The following is a 17083-nucleotide window of genomic DNA, read 5'->3' as shown; positions in this document are numbered from 1 at the left end:
CCGTCACACTCACACAAGTCACCTGTAAAAACTGCTTCTTGGGATAATTGTGTGTCTGTAAAGACTGCATTAAGATAAAACAAAAGGATTATTCTCTTATGCTACCAATTTAGACAACGTTGCCTTATTTTACTTTAACAGCCGAGTGGTGTACTATGATCACTGAAGGTAAAACAAGTGGCTCCACATGCCTGCACCCAGTAGGGATTGCTCTTAAGTTTTCTTTTTTTCTTCCCCCCTCTTGTTTTTTTAAAACCCCCTTTTTTTTTTTTTTTGCTTTCACTCAAAATGTGCTTTGAAGATATCAAATAACATAGCAATTTCAATACAGCGCTGCATTAATGAACAAGACTAAATGACAAGCCATTGCAGGTGAGCTGGGTCGGGTCAGGCAGCAATCAAAATTTGCTTATAAGACACATTAAAAGGATCTGGAAGTGTATGACAGACCATAACCCTTAACGCTAAGGCCCAAATCATACAATTCTGTTATGTCTATAGATACACCAGAAGCAGGTAGATAACGTACTCATGGAGAATTCAAAGTGCCCCGTTTTCAGTCAGGTTGCAGGAATCAAAAGGCCGCTTTTGCATCGTGATTACAAAAAAAAAAAAAAAGAGAAGTTTAGAGTCCGAGAGACAGCACAGCCCGTTATTCGTCAAAGAACAAAAAGAAAAAAAAGATGGCTGAACAAGAGCAAGGCCGAAAAAAAAAAACTGCTTCTGCCACAGCCCATGTCAAGACGCAGATCTTAAACCCTTGAAGCAAGACATCCCCCTCTGTGGTTTAGATTGAAACGCAGGCCTCTAACTGCCACAGTTACTCTGCAGCAGCAAGCTCTCCCTCAGTGAGCCACTCTACACAGGTGGAATAAGGTCACAGGATTCTTTCAACAAGCATGGCATGTTATTGTTCTGTGTGCATATCACACTGTTAAAGTTAGCGTTTACCTAAGCACAGCAAGATTATCAGAGATAAATCTAGGCACAATGCCAGTATCCTGCTAATGTCTTAACAGTTGGAACATTTCATCATAAAAACATTGGAACGCTTTGGTTGAAACAACATGTGCATTTGGCTTCTTTCTTTTTTTTTTTTTTTTTTAATATATTTCTGAAACATTTGTTTATCTACGCATTTGAGGGCACTTCTAACATTCTGTTCATCCAGTGAGAGGATCTATATCCATTTAGACTCCTCTTTAGTTCCAGACTAGTAAATTAGGATCAGAAATCAGTAGGCCACCCGCTGCAGGGAGGAAGTCTCTCAGGTCACTCTTCTGACAAGGCTGTTGGCTCTAGTTGACAACATACGAGACAGAAACCAAATAAAATACGGGGAAGGTAGGGTTAATAATGTTAAGTCTGTGGAGTCCTCTGTCACTAAAGGAGCTTTGTGTGTGCGTCCGAGTGTCTCTATTTGCTGTATGTGTTTCAGTGCGTTTCCCTTCGCGTCAGGGCTCCTCAGTTTGTGTCCATGTGGTCATCGACTGCTTCTGGGGCTCCTCCCAGCGAGGCCGAAGGCTGAGGTTTGGAGGGGGCTTCCTCGTCTCTGCGCTGATAGAACAGCACATAGGCTGCTTTAGTCTGCAACGGGCGACAAGGATAGGATTACACTACAGAAAGAAGGACACTCGACACCAAGGGCAGAAAGCCAAGAGGGCTCAGGGCTTCTCTTCATCAACATCAGTCAATGATAAAAAAAAAAAGCACATCTCTGGGGGCATTCAAGTACAGGATACCAAGATTTATGAACATTAAAGGTTCAAAACTCACCACAATCTGGTCCTCTGAGGCAGAGGAGACACTGCTGTCATCAAAGTAATACCACTTTCCGTCCACTTTATTCTTGCCATAACCGGTGTCTGTTGGAGTGAAAGAAGTGTTGAACAAACAAGCTATTCAGTATTCTATTTGTTAACCCAGAAAGAGATACGAAATTTCACACCAGTCCACTATGAAACGACAAAGCATGCGTGAGGCACTTTGCCATATTAAAATGTAAGTGATAGTGTCCATGGAGACACGGTGGTCATCGGTCAACAGATGGTAATGACACACACTGTGCGCATCTTTAAAAACTAACAAACAAACTGTGTTGGCACAAGAACTAGAAATCTGAAAATAAAACAGTTTAATGTTAAAACGAGCTATTAACAGCTCTTTGTGCTAGGTTGATGTGGAGTGACATTGGCCTGGGATTTCAGGCTACACTTATTCAAGAGCTTAAAATGACAGAGAAAGAATGAACGGTGACTTACAGTGACCCCCTCCCATTCCTCCGTAGTGGTTTGACACGGCAACAAGGTCGTATATGTAGGGGCCGGCCTTCGGGTCACACACAAACTCGGACATGTTCAGATCCCTGACAAAGAAAATATCAACAGTCTTAGGGAAATAGGGCATTGCCACCACACTGAAACAGCAATATTAAAATTACAACAGCAAAGAAAATAAAAGCTAGATTTTCTTAACGTCACATTTTGACGTAAAACACAGAATAGGGGCCTACGGGATGTTTAAGCCAACCTTAGTAAGCATGAGTCAGCCTTTTTTATAAAGAAGGATTTCAGTAACGTTTTCTCTGTGGCCTGGTTTCTAGTGGATCGAGTTTCTCAACAGAGGTCGATATGCGCTGCACGCACAATGCCAAGAGTCAGACAGGCAGCCACAACTTCTCCATTTTAAAAATGTCCAGGAAAACATGTCCCGTGCCAACTGAAAACCGGTTAATGACTCATGCAGAGCTGAAAGGCCACTTTTGAAAGCTATATTAGTTACACAACTCAAACATAAGAGGACAGCAAGGACACAGGTGTAATTATTCTTTGGAGTATGAGGGCAGTTCTGAGAGTTTTAGACTACAGCTCCTCCTAGTGTAAAAGTGCCGCTGATACAGCACTCTGAGTTCCTTTGGCACAATCTTCAAATGACAAACATTATTCATAACATTTAATGAAATACTGTGCATCCACACAGCACAACCTGATCTGTATTTCTAATTGATTTCCCAAATATTAAAATTATTACAATTTTGCATTGAGTAACACTGCTTTTCTAAAGAACTGCAAAATTCAGAAATTTGAAAAGGTCCTTCACGTCAACTGTCCACCTTCACAGGTGTCGTATATTATTTTGAATGGTCAGACCTAGGGATGCAACGATACGCTCAACTCGCGGTCCGATACCATTCACGATTTTAAGTTTTCTCACGATTTTCTTTAACAGAAAAAAATGAAAGAAAAATATTACTTTATTTACATTAACTGTGCAAAACAGCAGATGTGTCCTATTAAAAGTGCAACTGAAATAGTATTTTATCTTAAAAACAAAAAAATTAAAGATTAAATGAAGGCTAGTTAATTGCTAAGGCCATATGGTTACATTTAAAGGATTTATTTAAAATGCAATAACAATAACTTATAACTTTTTTCACCAGTAGTTAAACACTAGATGGCAGAAAGGTATTTTACAACAACAATGAATGCAACAAAAGCTTATGGAGCCGGGCCCAAATGCAACACTAAGTCCCCTGTCTGTTGTTTACAGTGTCGAGGCTTTCTCAAAGTGAAGCTCCTCTGTGTCTTCAGCTGCAGACTGTTGTACTTCCTGGTGTTGGAACCCTTTCCAGTGGAATACAGTCACACTTTTACACCGTTTAGTAGAGGTGTTGAAATTAATCAAATAATCAATGCATCGAATCGTGGACATGGACGATGCTGCATCGATAATCGGCCTGGCCATAATCGATTATTTCTGTTCACAATTTAACGTAGGCCTAACAACATTTCTGTTTACATATTCTGTTATGTTTTGCACATTCAGGAAGTGCCATGTGCTCAGTGCTGTAGTTTGATGTATCCAATTTATTTAGTATTAGAGCACTGCAGTATGTTTTGTTTTTGAAGCTTGAAAAGGTATGAATTAAATATCCTACATGGCTTTAATAGAAACATTTATTTGACGCATCGTGATGCATCGAGATATCGAATCGAACTGATTCGCGGACATGATAATCGTAATTGAATCGCAAAGATCAGTGAAGATTCACACCTCTACCGTTTAGCGGTCAGCATTTTAACCACGTTTAAGCCAGCTAATGTTACTAGCGGTACGCTAACGGTAGGCTTACGTTACCTGCTGTATGTTAACCAGCGTCATGCCCTGGGCTGTTTAAAAATTGCATGGCGATTCATTTTTTATCTCAAGCGGTTGTAATCTTTATACATTTATATCGATTCTTAAGCGATTCACGATGCATCGTTACATCCCTAGTCAGACCTCTTCTCAGGACACCTGTAACTACTAAAAAAACACAACAGTGCCTTTTCTTATCATCAGACCAAAGCATTGTGCTTAAACTTTTTTTTTTACTATAATGTCAATGAGCAATACTGTCTGCATACCTGATGGGAAAGTCCACCACCGTGTCCAGCTTGTCCCTCCAACACCGGTTGTAGGAAAATCGCTTTAGATGAACTACCAGAACTCGAGGCAGCGACCACAAGTCAAACTTTTTTGTGGCCTGTTGGTGTTTCTTACATGTTGGACAATACCTGCATTAAAAAAATACAAATAAAAAAAAAGATTGTATTTATATGACAAAGATAGACACAATAGTGGTGGTTTGACACGGAACTAGGCTGTAGTTGTGAATCCTTACCATGGATCGTGTTCTCCAAGTGTCTCCATGGTGGTAAAGAGCTCAATGCATTCCCTCAGAGCCACAGTGGCTTTCTTCTTTTGGGGCTGGAGCATGCTCTCATGCTTCTCATAGGCCTGCACACAATATTCACACGTATATAAATAGACTGTTTGCATATCTTGTCACTGGATTTTTCTGATGAATATTAACCTACTGACCTCTGCTTCCTGTTCATCATAACACAGTTTCTTTGACTCTGTGTCCCAGTCAATCGCCACCGTTGAATGCGCTTCAGAGAGAGAGACATGGGAGAGAATGTGTCAACACAAAGTGGCTTTGGAAAATAAAACTAGCAATGCAATTGTGAGTTTAAAAGATTAGTACTGACGATTAAGTTTGAGGACATTTCCATCACAGGGCAGCGGGCTGATGTTAGCTGTTCCGTAAGAGTTGACTATGCTGAAAGTGAAGAGTTTGGCTGGCGAAGACTGCTTGGGCATGGCTCCCTTAGACCCATTTTCCAAGTCAGAGGTCTCCTCTTCCTCCTCTTCAGACTGGCCATTCTCTGGCTCTGGACTCCCCTGGTGGTCCATGGCTTCCTCCTCACCTGAGCAATGAAATTTCATCTTTTTTTTTTTTTGCATGGCTGATCAATGTTTACTTTACATTCATTTAAAGTCCTGATAAAGCAAAAATAAATGTGTTCCGAGTCTGCCACACCACAGGAAAATGTGTTATTAACCATCCACCCAAATCTAAAGGAATAAAACCGCCAAGTACTGTATATAAAATTAGGTTTCAAAAATCATAAAATATTTTGTTTTTGAAAAAAACACAGGATTCTCTGCTCTGAGACGCTGGGGGCATGTCCGCTGAAGGCACTGTGTTAGTTCGCTAGCACATATACTAAAAAAAGTAGTGGGGGGGCGGGGGGGGGGGGAGAAACACACACAGAAATTGTGAGAGACAGTTTAACTCCATAATTCTGTACTAGACAGTTTACAGTCGTTTTACGTTTATGTTTTCAACAAGAATAACATGTTTAGAAAGAAATCAGAGATTTGGCTTTACCCAGACTTTAGATATGGTGACAGATCATGTTAGCTGCTTACCATCATATAGCCCATTAGTTTTGTTGCATGTCCCTGAGTGGTTGCTGCCGTTACTGAAGCTGGCACTGCACGAGGCCCCGTCTGACAGGGGGCTGCCACAGCCACCCAGGCTGGCACTGAGACTAGATGCTGTGGAACATTCAGGAGCTTGGCTGCAGCTGGCGACGGTCGCTGAGGCTGAGGCAGAGGATGAGGATGAGGATGAGGATGAGGCTGAGGCTGAGGCTGAGGCTGAGGCTGAGGCTCTGCTTTCATTATGAGGGCCCTGGGATTGTTTTACATAGCGCCTGCAACAGGGGACAAAGGAGATTAGTTAACCAGCAAATACACTCAGAACTCACTTTTTATTAGCAGTCACGTCATGTGGTTTCCTTCCCTGCTATCCACACAGTAGGTCCTTACCCAATTTTCTCTAGGATCTTGTCGTAAAGGATGTCTGCTACGAGGTTGTGTCTGGGCACGCTGAGGAGTAAAGGCTGGCCAAACAGCATGGTGCTCGTGGAACTTCCGACATGCTTGGAGTGGCGCTCCCTGAAATACACAGGCAGGTTCATCCGCTCACTGTCCTCCTCCTGTACCTCATATCTGCAAAGAGCAACAACAAAAAACACGCACACATTACACACACCTAGTATTAAACCGCAACCACAGTGACTCACTTAAGACATCTCAACAACAAGACTTACACAAAGATGTCATCTTTTTCCATTATTTGGTTGAGGCCATCATCCCGTCTGTAGATTTTATGGAACCTATGATTGTAAACGTCAGCCACCACCATCTAGACAGAAACGTAAATTGCAAAGTTAGCACATGCTACTTAAACCCAAGACAAAGAAAATGTAAAGCTGGAGGTATAAAAAGAAAAAAGATTCTAACATTTTCTGGAGGGAATCCACAGAGTTTGGACAAGGCGCTGCACAGGTCTGTCACCGTACCCAGTTTTGGGACCACGACTCGATACTGTCAGACAAAGGCAAAAAGAAGATATTGTGATCTAAGTCAGTGAACAGATTATTTAAATGCTTGAGCTTTCAGAAACATCAACAGCAAGTACAAAGCCAACTCTGTTCTGTTTGTTGTTCTGGTATTAGTTAGTCGGTATTAATTTGCATTAGTTTAACTGCAGTCGTTGAAGTATGGAGCAATAACTCTAGAGCTTAATTCCACCTCACCTGTGTGGGTCTCGACTCAGGGTCTGATCGCACCAGGAAAACCTCCATAGTACGGTCCTTCTTCATGGGCAGAGGCAGTGTGAGGTAGCAGAATGGGTCAAAGGTTACAGACACCTTGGAGCACTCTGGGCACACCAAAGTGGATTTGAAGAGGCCGTGGAAAATATCAACGATAATCGAGTCATTGCGCAAGCGGTGGTTCGTCCAAGCTTCCTTTGCAACAATCTGCAATTCCACAACCATAGAGAAATACTTTTATTAGATGCCACTTCAAAAACCTCCGAAAAGTATAACTCGAAAGTGTTGTTATAGAACAGTGTAGAACAAAGCACACAATGTGCAGCTTCAAAACAAAAACCTATGCTATGTCTTGCAGCTCAGTCAGTCAATCTCTTTGAAATTTAAAGCCTATTTGAATTTCATAAAGTGCTGCGAACATAAATATTTAAGCAGTATCATATTGCGGCATCAGACCGAGCCGTGGAATGCCGTTTTTTACGTTTCCTTTTTGAGAAGAAAAAAAATGCTCCTGAAAAACTATGCCACAAAATGTCCAGTTTCAAAACCAGTATGTCATTTATACGGTAGGTATGCACTGTACCTCGTCTGGACGGCCCTCAGCATCCCTCAGGGCCAGATAAGGCTTCTTTTTGACGCGGTTCAGATCTTCATGGAGCCCGTCGAGCAGGAAGGCCAACAGCTCCTGCGAGTCCTGCTGCTGGTAGCCTGAAAACTGGGGGGCAAAACGTCCAACCTGGGTCTTGAAACAAAAAGGGACATTTTATCAACGTTGTGTGTAGCTGTCAGATTATGGATAGATCATGAGGTTGTTTGACGCAACTCACCTTGAAAGTACGTGGGGCCACATAGCTGCTGCGGCTCAGCCACATCTGCTTTACTAGATCTGCATAGGCCTCTGCAATCTCGCCCCTCATTCCCAGGGGATTCTCTCGGTTAATCTCTGCCTCATACTGGTCATTGAGGAAGTACTCTGTGAGTGGAGATGCATTGCTCAGGCACTGAAAGAAGAGGAATTTAAAGTGGATTATGTGAAGATAAAACCCCAAAACATAGCAACTGACTCTCTCTGAATGGAAGTTGTAACTGTAGCATTCAGGGTTGTTGTTTTTTTACCTGGAGGGCAGAGTTCATGAAGCATGTGTTGCCCAAATTACTGAGACCACACAGGCCAGGCTGTGACTGCGACTCTCTGTAGTTGTAGGAGGAGCTGTATGAATTGTAGCCCCCCAATCTGTTGGAAGAGCAGATGTGTTACCGTGGGTATCTAAAAGACATGGTGCTGTGATGAAGCCAAATGTTTAAACGTGACATTCAAATATGGCTCCTGGATCAAATATCAGCTCGACAAAATACCACTTCAAGAGAATATGTTGACCACTTATCACGCGTACCTCGAGGAATTGTCAACAAGTAATATTGCAGAGGTTATCACCACCACACTCCTGTCCTCATTTAGAATACTGGCACACCTAGTCATGCAAATCCTGAACAAATACATGCCCATAAACTCATAAGAACAAGAGCCCAGGGCAGTTCATTTAACTAGTTAAATTACTTAGTTATTTAACATGATTAAAACTATCCTGATACAGCACTGTAGTGTATGTACGCATTTGATACAAGCCAACTTTCAAATGGGCGTTTACATACACTGCTTTTCTGGGAGACACAGTGTTGCAAAACAAATGGAAAAACTGACAAACATTAAAACAATGAAAAGCAGAAGTACTACAAAATAAGAACTAATGATATGACGGGCAGAGGAAAAGCACATACTTTTAATTCTGCAGTGTGTAGCAGAAAATGAATTTATCTGTTCTATCAACAAAGACCGCATGCTCTGATGAAGGTCTGTAAGGAGTGATCTGTTAGACTGATCTACTGATTCAATAGAGGTCTTAAATGCAAGAGTATTGTGCGACAAGCTTCTCAATCAGAAATGAACTCTTGCCTGTTGCCAGAGGAGGTGCTGTTGTTAAGTGTGTAGCCAGGGCTACAGCTGCTGTCTCCGTTAGTTACTGTTGAAGAGATACTGGCTGTTGAGTTGGAGGAGAGTTTTGGGGAGGTAGTGAAATTCCTGGATGGGGTTGTACTGGATCTGGTAAGCAAGAGAAAAATCATGTTTTAGAGAAACACATTTGTTAAAAAAATTAATAAATTAAAAAAATATGTTTTCAATGTTGTGCAAACTTGGATATATTATTTGCTGTATATATATATATTAAATGCTCTAAAACTCTATATAGGATATGATTTATCTCATTCTCACACTGAATGACAAAACAACAACAACAAGATATGCTTACTTGGGATGGGAAGCTTGTCTGGGCCACGTGCCATCCTCATTCTTCCGTTCAATAACAAGCACCTGTGGGAAAACAAGCCAAATGAGAGCCAAGCTGGCACAACTGACCTTCATGTCAGAGCTATCATGTCTCAAGCTTGAATTTAATACTAAGAGTTAAACGTGTGCCGAGTGCTGCCAAGCTTTAGCAGCTGGAGGTAGATCAACTGCACTAGCTTTGACGTGCGTAATTTGTCTCATGCCTTTCACATTGCAACTCGTGACTATAAAGTACACGAGTGTGGGCGCAATAGCATGAAAACACCTGTACAGTTTAATCAAATTCAATAAAACGGTACTGAATAGTAAAAAACTTTGAAAGATCTTTTTGTTTTGTTTTTTGATGAAAGGGTCACAGAGGTATTAGCTCTACTCTACAATAACATTTGAGGCCATAGTTTGTGTTGACGAATTGGATTGTGTTATGTGGTAAAATATCATTCTCTTTTCAACACCCAGTCCAACCCCCATTTATGTAAAGGGACACAAAATATAACTAATACCTTACATTACCCTTGTAACACAACACCATCACAAACTTACCATACCAAAAATTACCATAAAGCTGAACCATAACAGCTCTAATGCCAACATTAAAACCTTAACTATATATATATATATATATATATATATATATATATATATATATATATATATACACACACACACACACACACACACACTTATTGCAGGACTGTATTGTATTGCAATCGACTCTCAGAGTTCCTGTTATTCTGTACAATGCCTGTATATGAATTATGTATGCACAGTGAGCACCAATGTGTTACTGGGCTGTGGTGTTCTTCAAAAGAAATGAGGAACAGAGTCCCATCAATGATCTGGAGGTTATATGAATAACACAGCTGTACGCTACCTGCCCCTGGAAGAGACCAGCATCCTGTACGGTGCTGTCTGGCTTGTTCAGCTGTTCGTAGGTGTTGCTCATGTATTTGTTCCAGAGCCGTGTCTCCTTCTCTGATGGGATATTGAACAGCGTCCTCATCTCCTTCTCTATAGTATCTAGAAAGAAGGGATTTGCAAGGCTTGCTCATTATCTTTCTGCTACATTTTTTTTAAACACAAAACACATTCAATGACCGACAATGTATGATATTTCCTTCAGCCATCTATCTCGTTATTTTCAATGAAAAGTTGAAGTCCATTGAACGCTCATGTAGACCCTCACCTATAGTATCAGCTTTACTGAAATGACGCGTGACAACATTGTCCATGTTGTCGTTCTCACACAAGTTCAGCTCCAGCAAATAGACCTCCACCTTACAGTGCTTGACAAACATGCCATGCTCAACAACCTGGAGAAGAACAAAAGACATTTAGGAGCCCAATTGATAAGTGAATAGTCAAAGTAAAACAAATAATATCTTTAACAGCATTACCTTCCTGACAATGGATCTCTGGCCCTCAAGGCAGCCGTACCAGCTCACAAGTTTATTCCATGCCTCAGTGGGTACAAGGACATAGTCCAGCTCATCTATAAGGTGCTCTTTCAGGGCTTGAGTCTCCTGGTCTTTAAAGAAACAAAAACAAAATGATGACTACAGGCTGGAAAAACAACTCTTTTAAGCTCTGTGGGATTTGTGCTGTTCTCAACGCCCAATAGATGCTTGTTTGAAGATGAAAGTTTTACCTGAGAACAGCCCAGAGTTATCAATTGGTCCTGGATAGAGGCTACGTTCTCCAACATTGTACATGTCCCAGCTGTCAAATCCAACATACTTCTTCCATTGTTTGAACCACCGGCTGTCTATTAGATACCTAAAACAAATAAGTTTGTAACAGTTAATGATAAACATATCACACTTTGAGAGACACTTGATCATTTATTTTGACACTTTAAGACTCATACTTCATGAAGCATTTTTTATTATCAAGGGTTAAGAGAGGATACTATGCATGCATTTCGGACAGGCACTGCACTTAGTCTCATGCATCACTAGTTCACAGCAAGCTAGTTTGACTTAATCTCCTACCAAGCGAGAATCTCCTTTAGTTAATAGGCTTGTTAGCAAGCATTTACGTGGCAAGACATTAGGGTCATGGAACTCTATTTTGTTCGACCACTGTCAGAATCAATGCAAAAGCCTCAAATAGGACGTGTCTCAGTCAAAGTACGGTGTATGATATTTGCCCTTTAACCTGAGGTTAATTTCCCGAAACTATTCAAGTGTTAACGTGCTTGGGGGAAATAATAGATTCCAGCTCGAATACCATGGGATAGAAGTTCATCTTTAACTACAGTATCATGAAATACTTATCTACAGCTGACTAACAGACAACTAGCTATATGATATGACATGTTAGCTGAGTAGCTAGTAGCTGACAGACATGCCATGTTTTTCCCTTAGTGCCCATTTCTATCAACAAGGCAATTGAAATGATTGTACGTTGTAAAATGTAAGTACTGTGGTGAAGCCTCTTTAATACACCTAGCTGCATTATGCCCAGGGCCTGGATGGTCTTTAAGATATTAAACAATATTAGCTAACATAGGAAGCAAGCCAGTAAACAAATCTGTCAAGACAACTTCAACTGACATGCCATTACAAGTATGTAACGTCATTGCAAAAATATTCCTGTTAAGGGCCCATTTCCTGATCACTACTTATAAAGCTACGAGCCGGTCTAACTGGCAGGAGAACACACCATCTGAATTCAGGGCCTATTCTTTCAGCCGACTAGCCACCACATCAGCCAACGTCACTGAACTTGTCACAAACGGGCAGGGACAACGTTTAAGAACTCTACAAATGAGCCACGCAGTTAGCCGTGTTAATTTGGTTGTTTACGACCACCGTTAAAGCTGTTAGTACAGGCACCACTCTTAACAGATACATTGTAAAGTCAGGCTGGCTAGCAACTGGGGTGCTAACTTGTTCAACATTAGCTGGCCAAAATGTCGGTAGCACAGCAGCTTTCGATTTCAGACTTGCAACCATAGGTGCCGTTAGCTTGCTAGCTTTAGCATATTAGCATTTCCTGTTTCTCACTAGCTAACGTTAGCTTAGCTGAAACACCTAGGTAACGTTTGCCGTTGCCGATTCTTACCATTCGTCGCCCTTCCTTAGAGTTGTTTTCAATAGTGACCCAATAGTCTGTTTTTGATTTTCGGTTGAAGGGGTTGGCATTTCTGCGGCTACCGGCTCAGAGTCGGAGTCTGCCGCGCCACCCGGCTCGGGTCCGCCTCCCTCGGCCATCATGCAGAGAGTCTGCCGGTATCGTGAACGCGCGAATGGATGAGGCCGCGCACTTGGGCGAGCTTCTGAGCCTGCTCATGGGAAACGTTCTTCCTCTACGGTCAATACACAATCGAGGAGAGCGGTCGCACTGTAGCACTCTAGTGCTACTGTCGTCACCATCGCCACACCAGTCGGTCACAGGATAGGCCAGCAGTGTACCAAAAGGGCTACTTTACAAAACATCCGTGTATTGTTATGAGCATCTTCTGGGGCATCAACGAACTTCAGCACTGACTTTACTTTTTGAAAATTCACAGCCTGAAGGATGACTGACATATTCGTCAAATTACTCGTTTGCATGCCTATGGTATTTTAAATGTGTTGTTGGGTGCATTGCAACAAAGAAAACCGGGTATTGTCAAAACAGGATTTATGCTGTACAAAACACAGAAGAATTACATTACAAAATGAACCGTCTACATACTTCAAAAACACAATATCTCAATCACACAAACATTCCTGCCAACAGCTAATCGATCAACTTTAGGCAGCTGAGACAGGACAGCTGATCTATATTTGATCTAACAAAAGAGTCATTAAAGAGTGTTAAAGTATAATTAAACATAATTCAGACTTGTAAAATGATAGTGTCCTATTGTTTAAACATGAGGATACATAAAATTGAGACAGCTAATCTAGCTGTGTATGACATAAGAAAAAAGAAGCACTAGCACTAGAAGTTCACATTCTTTTAACTAATGGCATACGGTTACAAGCTAATGCATTCCAATAAGCTAAAAGCCACTCAATTTCTCCCAAACATCTCCTTGTCTCAAAAGGTGAAATAAAGTAATGATTTCTAATATGCATGAGACAGCAGCAGAACCAGTGTAATTTAAGTAATTTCAGATATTTTATGGGCAGGAAAGGAAATGTAACATTCACTGTAAAAAGACAAGGACGACAAATAAGTGAATGTAAACTTTGCATAACATGAAGAAATTTGTCCAATCTCTGTTGCTTCAACCAAAAACAAATCCCTGCAATGATCAAAATTCTAATTGAAGGTTCCAAGTAGAAGTGACCAGGCCATCAGAAGATACCACTTGGCAGCTCCTTGCTAAACATGCCATCGAGGTCCAGCTCTCTGCTCATCAGATCCTCCTCTACGCTCTCCAGCGCCCACTGATGGTCTGTCAGTTCCAGTGCCTCCCACTCAGCCTGAAATCAAGGACACTCATCACATGAACAACCAAGTAAAGCCTAACCCCATTCATATATTATGCTGAAACTACAGAATATACCTTGAAAGCTTTATTTGTATCTGCAGGCATGGCCATGGCAGCACCACTCATCTGCTCCTGCATGATCCTTGACTGATCAGCACCTGTGGGGATTGCATCACATAGCCAAAACAATCATCATCTGGGAATGAAAAATAATAATCTGAATGCAAAGCTCTTTCAGCATAGATAAGGCATTACAGAATTCACCAAAGTCACAGGCTTTACTCATACAATTGATTTGTAAATATCAATAGCCAAGATGAATCTGTAGCTAAAACTTAAAATGAAACAACTCTCAGATTGTGTGTATTGAAATTAAATATTGTTTTTATGTTCATATTCCTGTGAATCAAATAACTACTTGTAGTATGTCAGGGGTTGCTATTACTGTTAAACCTTCTGAGAATCAGCGTAAGTAGAATACACATTTTCAATCAAGCATCTGACATAACAAAACACTCAAAATTATCTTAAAATGAGCAAAAATTACCATTATCTTGGCCTAGAATTAATGAGTACATGCTTCGTAGTCCAAACACATTCAGGAAATACCATGACGCCGAACTCACCCTAGATGATAAAAACACACACACACACACACACACACACACACACACACACACACACACACACACACACACACACACACACACACACACACACAAAATGACAAGGTCATACACTATCTTAAGCATTTTCAGTTTAATACGGTAACAACTATGCAGTCCATCTCTAGATTTTGTGATCGAGTTTACCAGGAGGCATCCAGTGAGAGCAGCTCTATTCCTTGCTGAAGCATGGGCTTGAAGCGCAGAGTAAGAGGGAAGGGAACCTTAGCTGTGTGAAATAGAGTACAGAAAGAACTCAATATATGATTTCCATAGAAACAATATCTTATCTGGTAGCACGACAAATTAAAATTATGTTTTGTTCATGACACATTCCGCGCCAAAAGCTGCAAGATCTGTGAGAGAGCTAGATCATTACTTGTTACAAATCCTGAAAAGGTCCAGTTGATCCAGCCTCCAATGAGGATCATGGGAAGCACATTGGTGACATTTCCTTTCATCATGTCTGTCAGCATGCTGGGATCTGTGAAAAGATACAGTATGCAACAAAATGCACTCAATGAAAGTCTTGCAAAGGACTGCCTTTTTTTATATCATTGATAACTGTGCACTGACTTTGCTTCTCTATAAAAAAGCAAATGTGTCACTTTAACAGTATTCTTTGATAAATACAGACATAAAGCACAAAACACCAGAGAACTGTGTTAATGACAATTTATTTTAATTTTAAATGGGCTTCTTTATGAAGGGCCACTGTGAATTATCACACTGACCAATGCATCATCATCATCATCATCATCATCAACACCACCTGTATATTGGTAAATAAAGGATTACCTGTCATTGGAGAGGGTGGAACGACCTTTCTTTTGGTCTTCTTGAAAAATCCATCTTCTTGATTATTGAAGTAGAACTTCCTCATCAAAAAAGACTGAAACAAAGAGAGACTTCCAGTAAACACTGTAGCTGTGGGACAAATAAATGCAAAGACCAGTGGTTTTGTGTTGTGTGTGTATTTCATATACAATAACTTGTACAAGTGTTGAAGATGGAAGATGAAATTCCCTACCTGTTTGGGAATGTATTTTCCATTTTCTCTGAGGATTCTGCTCCGAATAAGAACCTGGCTGGATTTGGATATGGAACAACATATTAATTCACATGAATTTTGGAGTTTCAATGTTGAATGGATATATAATCCCCCACAATTGAAGATTACGTAACGTTACCTGTCAGAAACCTGTTCTAACGTCAACTTCTTGTCACTTTGAAGAAGAATGGATACATAATGCCGAATCACCCCGACAAGAAAGGTGATGAAGACAATGGGTAACACCACCCAAAGTCGAATATTGGAGTCCAGCAGAAGCTCCGGCTCAGCCATACAGCCTGGTAACGTTAGCTTAACTGAACAATCAAAGACACAGCAAGGCGAGCGTGAGATAAAGCAGGAACGTTTAACACAGCTTTTGTTCGTCTCAAATATTGAGGTGGCATTCTAACTAATGTGATGCCTTTTTACTGTAACAGTTTGCTAAATTACAAAAAATGTGACAAGCTACGACCGTGCTTTGAAACCACAGATTGAAGAGCTGTCAGTCATTTAGCTAGCTAGCTAGCCAGCGTCATTAAGATAACGTAATAATAGGTATTAAGCTAATGAGCTAGCTAACGCTTAACAACCTAAGCCCGACTTCGCAGAGTAGAGACGACCTGTTCTTTAACAAACAGCAGCAGCAGCAATAATGAATGAAACCACTAACGATGAACGGCTGACGCTAGTGGTTCGCTAATGTTAACGTTAGCCAGGCTAACGTTACCTTCTTCCCTGATGCCCGTCACAGTTGGCTGAAGCTGGCGAGTCGTCTTAGCGCAGTGGCAACCACTTGCAGTGTTTTTTTCCAACTACGATAGACCCAAATCATACGCTATGTGAGGTAGTTTATTAAATCAAACAACATTTAACAGTTTGCATCCACTGTCGCGGTCATCGCGCTGTAGTGATGACTCCAGGGAGGATGAGAGCAGATTTCTCCTTCTGCAGCTCATCCGCATCTCACTGGGACTGCAGCGCCACCCCGCGCCGATGGGGGGGAAGTGTCCCTCTGACCCATGGCCCGATATTATTAGTCTATGGGCCAGACCCTTATATACTGTCTATGGCCAGACCTAGCTACCTCCTCAGTGCTGTGAAGTCGCACAGTGATGTCCGCCTGAAGTCCTATGGGTCCATGGCAGTGAAATTAAAAAAAATTGCAATATCAGAGTACAGAAATACTTTGCTACAAGTAAAAGAACGCCTATTGCATTCAAAACAAAAACTACAAAAATATTTGGCATAAAAAAATATACATTAAGTAGGCTATAAGTAAAAGTAGCTAGGCTACTCATTAATTGGTAGTAAGCCCCCCTGGTGACATTTCAGAATCATAACCATACATATTATTATATTGTTGGATTATAATTATTGATGTATTTTGTACATCACTTTAATGTTGCCTCCTGTAAAGGTGACTAATTTACTGATGGGTAACTTGTTAATTTCCCCCAAGGATCAATAAAGTATTTTCTTAAGTTATAATAATCAGAATAATTTATTTGTTGAGTATATTTTGTATTAATTTTTAACCTGCAAAGTAATAACTATATTAAAGGTATTCAATTAATGTAATGGAGTAAAAAATGCAATATTTCCCTCTGAATTGAGTAGAAGTAGTAGAAAATGAAATATTAA

The 17083-nt window shown here is 40.8% G+C and overlaps 2 protein-coding genes across 2 annotated transcripts; both read right to left on the bottom strand.

The window, feature by feature from the left end:
- Positions 1–1087: 1087 nt before the first annotated feature.
- Positions 1088–12602, bottom strand: usp4 (ubiquitin specific peptidase 4 (proto-oncogene)). The gene is made up of 22 exons (XM_039796552.1): positions 12364–12602; positions 10946–11073; positions 10695–10825; positions 10484–10610; positions 10172–10317; positions 9260–9321; positions 8905–9051; positions 8067–8184; positions 7778–7951; positions 7534–7692; positions 6933–7157; positions 6637–6720; positions 6444–6538; positions 6160–6342; positions 5758–6044; positions 5034–5252; positions 4864–4934; positions 4664–4779; positions 4407–4556; positions 2262–2365; positions 1777–1865; positions 1088–1587 (listed from the first exon to the last, which is right to left on the bottom strand). The coding sequence occupies exons 1-22, from the start codon at positions 12513–12515 to the stop codon at positions 1465–1467; spliced, it is 3090 nt and encodes a 1029-aa protein (XP_039652486.1). The 5' UTR covers positions 12516–12602; the 3' UTR covers positions 1088–1464.
- Positions 12603–12907: 305 nt separating this feature from the next.
- emc3 (ER membrane protein complex subunit 3) lies at positions 12908–16438 on the bottom strand. The gene is made up of 9 exons (XM_039796553.1): positions 16170–16438; positions 15579–15756; positions 15419–15476; positions 15187–15280; positions 14768–14872; positions 14536–14617; positions 14271–14350; positions 13799–13881; positions 12908–13715 (listed from the first exon to the last, which is right to left on the bottom strand). Exons 2-9 carry the CDS (start codon positions 15731–15733, stop codon positions 13587–13589), a joined length of 786 nt encoding a protein of 261 aa, XP_039652487.1. The 5' UTR covers positions 15734–15756; positions 16170–16438; the 3' UTR covers positions 12908–13586.
- Between the last annotated feature and the right edge of the window lie 645 nt (positions 16439–17083).

Source organism: Perca fluviatilis, chromosome 4 (assembly GCF_010015445.1).
Source record: "Perca fluviatilis chromosome 4, GENO_Pfluv_1.0, whole genome shotgun sequence".
Taxonomy (NCBI): domain Eukaryota; kingdom Metazoa; phylum Chordata; class Actinopteri; order Perciformes; family Percidae; genus Perca; species Perca fluviatilis.
This window is presented reverse-complemented; position numbering and strand designations above follow the sequence as displayed.